General features: G+C 25.0%; 2 protein-coding genes across 2 annotated transcripts, besides 1 other annotated feature; both read right to left on the minus strand.

Annotated features, from left to right (window-relative positions):
* EHI_085470 (splicing factor3B subunit 1, putative) lies at positions 1-1,381 on the minus strand (the record flags this gene model as incomplete). The annotated part of the gene is made up of 1 exon (XM_001914194.1): positions 1-1,381. A coding segment is annotated over one exon (1,381 nt), but the record flags the coding sequence as incomplete, so codon positions are not given.
* Positions 1,382-1,469: 88 nt separating this feature from the next.
* EHI_085480 (uncharacterized protein) lies at positions 1,470-2,718 on the minus strand (the record flags this gene model as incomplete). The annotated part of the gene is made up of 2 exons (XM_642822.1): positions 1,470-1,872; positions 1,922-2,718. The coding sequence occupies 2 exons, from the start codon at positions 2,716-2,718 to the stop codon at positions 1,470-1,472; spliced, it is 1,200 nt and encodes a 399-aa protein (XP_647914.1).
* Positions 2,719-2,975: 257 nt separating this feature from the next.
* Positions 2,976-4,745: part of a repeat region that runs on past the window's edge.

A 4,745-nucleotide genomic window follows, 5' to 3' on the forward strand; every position in this document is an offset into this window, starting at 1 on the left:
AAAAACAACAATTTTTTCTAAAAATATATTTTGCACCCATTTTTTGTGATAATAATAATGCTGTTTCAATAACTTCTTTACTTAATTTTTTATCAACTGAATTTCTTCTATGCCAAAATGATTCAAAAAATCTTTCTGCAATATTATTTTTTGATGTTTCTTTTCCAATAATTTCAACATTTAAACATTGTCTTATTACTTTTAATACAATTTTCTTCATTTCTTCATCTGATGTTTTAAATTCTCTTACAACAACTCTAATAATTTCCCATCCATATTTCGCTGCTATTTCTTCATCAACAACTGATATCACTTGTCCTGCTGCTTTAATATAAGATGCAAGTAATCTTCCTCTCATTCGTTTACATCCTTCAATAATTGGTTCTAATGTTTGTTCTAAAACATCTCCACCATATGGATATGATGCTTCTGCAAGTGCTGCAATAGCAAGTGCTGCAAATTTAGTTATATTAGCTTCAATATCATTAAGTCTAGGAAAAACAATAGCAACAAGTGCTGATAAATGAGGAAGAACAGAACATCCCATTAAAATAGCAATTTGTTGAATACATTTTAATCCTGTATGACGTGCATACCAACTTTTCTTTGATCCACAAACAGCTTTTAAAAAAGGAAGTAATGATGGTATTCCAATTGCTGCAGCAACAACAGAAAATGCACGAGCTGTTGTATTTCTAATTGATTCTTCAGGTGAATCAATATCTGGTCTCATAGCTGCTATCATTGTTTGAAGACCAGCAGCTTTAGCCAAATTTGATATAATTTCTCTTCCTTCTACACGAGCAATAAAATCTGCATCATCAAGTAAAGGTGTTATAACAACTAATAATTTTGCAGTAAATGGACGAACTAAACTATCTAATTTAAAAATAATACGATTTACTACTTTTACTAAAATATGTCTTTCTTGTTGTTCTAAAGTTATTGACATAAGTAATGGTAAAATTTGTTCAAATAATACTTCTGCTCCAAATTCTTTTGTTCTTTCAGTAAGTTGACGTAATGCTTGTTTTCTCATTGCAGGTGTTCCATTTTTAATTCTTAATAATAATCTTTTAAGTTGAATTTTTTTTCGTTCTTCACTTGATAATTCTGATTCATCTCGTTGTATTAAAGCATCTTCAAAAAATGCTCGTTCTCCTGGTTTTACATCTGGTAATGATTCAATTTTATTTTGTATACCAATATCATTTGAAATTAAAGCAGGTGTTGCATCAGGTTTTTCATTTGTATCAATTAATGTTGAAACTACAGTAGGTTTTTCATCCCAACGTGATCTTCTTGGTCTTGGTGAATAATCAGATGAATATGATTCTGATCTTCTTCTATGACGACTTTCAGATTCACTACTGTTTGACATAAATGAAATGAAGAACCAAGATTTTTTTCTTTTTCTTTTTTTTATTTTTAATAAATGGTATTTAAAAAGAAAAAGATAAAAGAATAAATTAATTGTATTTCCATTCAGTGTTATATATTAATTTAAAGACAACTTTTTTTATTTCAATTAATCTAAGGTCCATTGTTTTAACAATATGAGAAAATAAAGGGAAATGTCTTCTTTTCCAGATATGATTAGAGAAAGGATAAATTGATGATATGTCTGGGATTTGATTATTTTCAAGATAAATCTTAAAATCACGCCATAATTCATAATATTCATCTTCTGAATAAGGAAATTCAAACCTAGAAACAAAGACTTGAAGAGTAAGAGAGTAAGATGATGGTATATAATCAGATTTTATTACTTTTTTACCAATATGATCATAAGGATATTGAGATAGATAATTTTCCATAAAAGAAGACATGTCATGAATAATATCACATTTATTTGGTTCATGTTCAATTAAACTAAGTGATAAATAAAAGAAATAAACAAAAAAAGGAATAATAAACAAACGATAATAACATTAATCTAAAATTTTTTTTATCAAGAGCTTTTTGATATTCTTCAATGATAGTATCTTCTTCACCTTCATTTCTAAGAAAAGAAATAAATTGAAAGATATAATAAGGAGAACCTCCTGAAGAAGAAATAGCTTTACAGAAATAATTAATAGAAAGATCAACATAATTACTATTTTTTTGAGGATCTTTAAGAAAATATTGATAAGCAGCTTTTGCCAAATAACCGTTAAAATAACAACTAGCATTTAAAATTTCTACTTCAGGAAAAGCATTTGCTTTTTGAATAATGTTAAAATATTGATGATTTTTATAAAGATAACTAATATATGAAATTGTATATTTTTCTGTTAAGAAAAATGGATGAAATTCATTTTTATTTAATGTAAGAAATTGTTGACAACAATTATTTCTAAATGAATGAAGAAGTTTAATAATTTGATCAATAATTCTTGATGAAACTCTTAAATTTAATAATCTTCTATAACACGCTAAAAAACAATTTCTTAATTCAAGTCCTGTATATTCACTTCCAAATTTTTTTATTGAAAATCGTTTCCACATTGATTTAGTTGAATATCTTGAAAACGTCTGAATAATCGTCCCAATTACTAATTTCTCTTTAATTTCATCATTTTTATTAATAACATCATGAAGTATTTGTTCTACAATTCTTACAAATAATTTTTTAAATGAATTCTTATTTGTTGATGGAAATGCTTCACTTTCCATAAATAAATATGCAAGTCTTTCAATTTTATATCGATTGATTGTTGATTTTCTTAGTACCATTACTTCTTTCTTTCTTCCTTTCTTATTTTTTTTATTATTTTTTTTTTAGTTCTTTTTCAAACACAGAAATTAACAAATGGTGTTTCAAGGATATTGAGCAATAACAATGTGTATGATAAAGAAAAATAAACAAAACATAGAAATCCATTGTCATATAAAAGAATGAATGTCAATAACAATAAATGGCAAAGAAATAATAATAATAAATGAAATACAAAGGAAAAATGGATTAGAAGAGAAATACAAAGAAAAACACAAAAAAAAAAAAAAGGTCAATTATTAGATATATCACCTATTGGATTTTCTTCATACTGAGAAGTGTTTATTTCAGTTTCTCCGATATGCTCTATTGGTGTTATTGAGTTCATTTCTAGCATGCTCGCATTAGATTGTTCTTCTTCTAATGTGCTGCCAGAATTGAATGTGTAAAACATTAAGTCTTTCATATTTTTTATTATTATTGTTCGTAGGATTTTGGAAAATTCTAATTTTAATTTCAGTGCTTTTAATCTTCTTGCTGACTCTTTATGTATTAATCCATTTATTGATAATATAACAGGTATTATTTCTACATATATTATTTCTCTATTATTTCTTAATTTCTCTTGTAATTCTTTGTATTTATTTATTTTATGAATATAATTTAATTCTAAATTATTATCTTGACATATAACAACATCTATAATATATCATTTCTTTTCTTTCATATTTTGTTAATATATATCTTGTCTTCTTTCATGGAAAGAATGGTCACTAACCAATAAATCTTTATTGTAAATTATGACCATTTTATCATTATTAATACATTTAGGAGGATTATTAAAGTCAATTGAATCAAATTCATTAAAATGTGTAATTAATATCTGTTTATATATTTGTTTACAAACATAATCATGTTTTGATATTTGATTCTTTTTCATTACATCCTAACAATATATGACTAATAGATGCAATAGTGTTATGACAATGTTTACAATATTTTAAAGCATCATTTTGGAGTATTTTAGATTTAATACTTCCTGTCATAGTTACTCCTTCTTGCATCTTTACTATTTGGAGGAATTCATTTCTTTTTATATTTAATGACCTCCAAGTGGCTACTGTTAATTTCTTATCATTAAAAGTGCCATTTGCATTTCTTATATATTCACCACATTTCTTTTCTTTCAATTCTTTTAAATATCTTTCATTTAATTCATTATTTACCCATTCAAATACATTCTTTACATTGTGCTTTCTTTCATTTAATTCTATTACATTCATTAATTCATTAAAATTAATCTTCTTACCAAATGCTTTCTTCATTCTTTTAATTATTCCATTTGGATTTTCTTTTATTGCTTCTATCATTTCTCATATTCCTGTGATTGATATTTGTATTTTAAATATATTCTTATTAATTCTTTAGCACATTCATCTTTTGCTGACATTAATCCTAATCCCATTTCATTTATTTTAACATATAATATACTTTTGGGAATATTTCTACTATATAATTGGATGTGAATTAATGATTTTCTTATTTGTTTATCTATCTTCTCCAACTCTTCTAGTTTATATTTGACAATACAAAATCCATATCTTAATTTAGAGATTATATCACTATTAATCTTTCTTATTGTATTGGGGCTGCTGTATTTCATAGTGTTTAATGATGATAAAATAGAAGATATATCATTTAATATTCTTGTACAATATTTATTGATATTTACTTTATCTCCTATTTCAATACCAAGGTATTTATAATGATTATCATTAGTTACTCATGGTAGTTCAGCTAATTCACCATTTATTTGACTATTAATATTAGTCATTATCTCCATCTTTTCTACATTAATTTTTAATCCTATTGCATTAAATATTTCTTTAGTTAATTTGTAGGCTTTTTCCATTTCATCGAGGCTATTAGTCATTATCTTTAAATCATCAATATATAATATGTGGTTTAACTGGACTTGTTTTTCTTCTCCATTCATTTTAATATTTAATTTGCTTATTTGTTTATCTAATTGTTTAGATAATATGTC

Source organism: Entamoeba histolytica, genomic scaffold (assembly GCF_000208925.1).
Source record: "Entamoeba histolytica HM-1:IMSS scf_1104750517611 genomic scaffold, whole genome shotgun sequence".
In the NCBI taxonomy this organism is placed as follows: domain Eukaryota; phylum Evosea; order Mastigamoebida; family Endamoebidae; genus Entamoeba; species Entamoeba histolytica.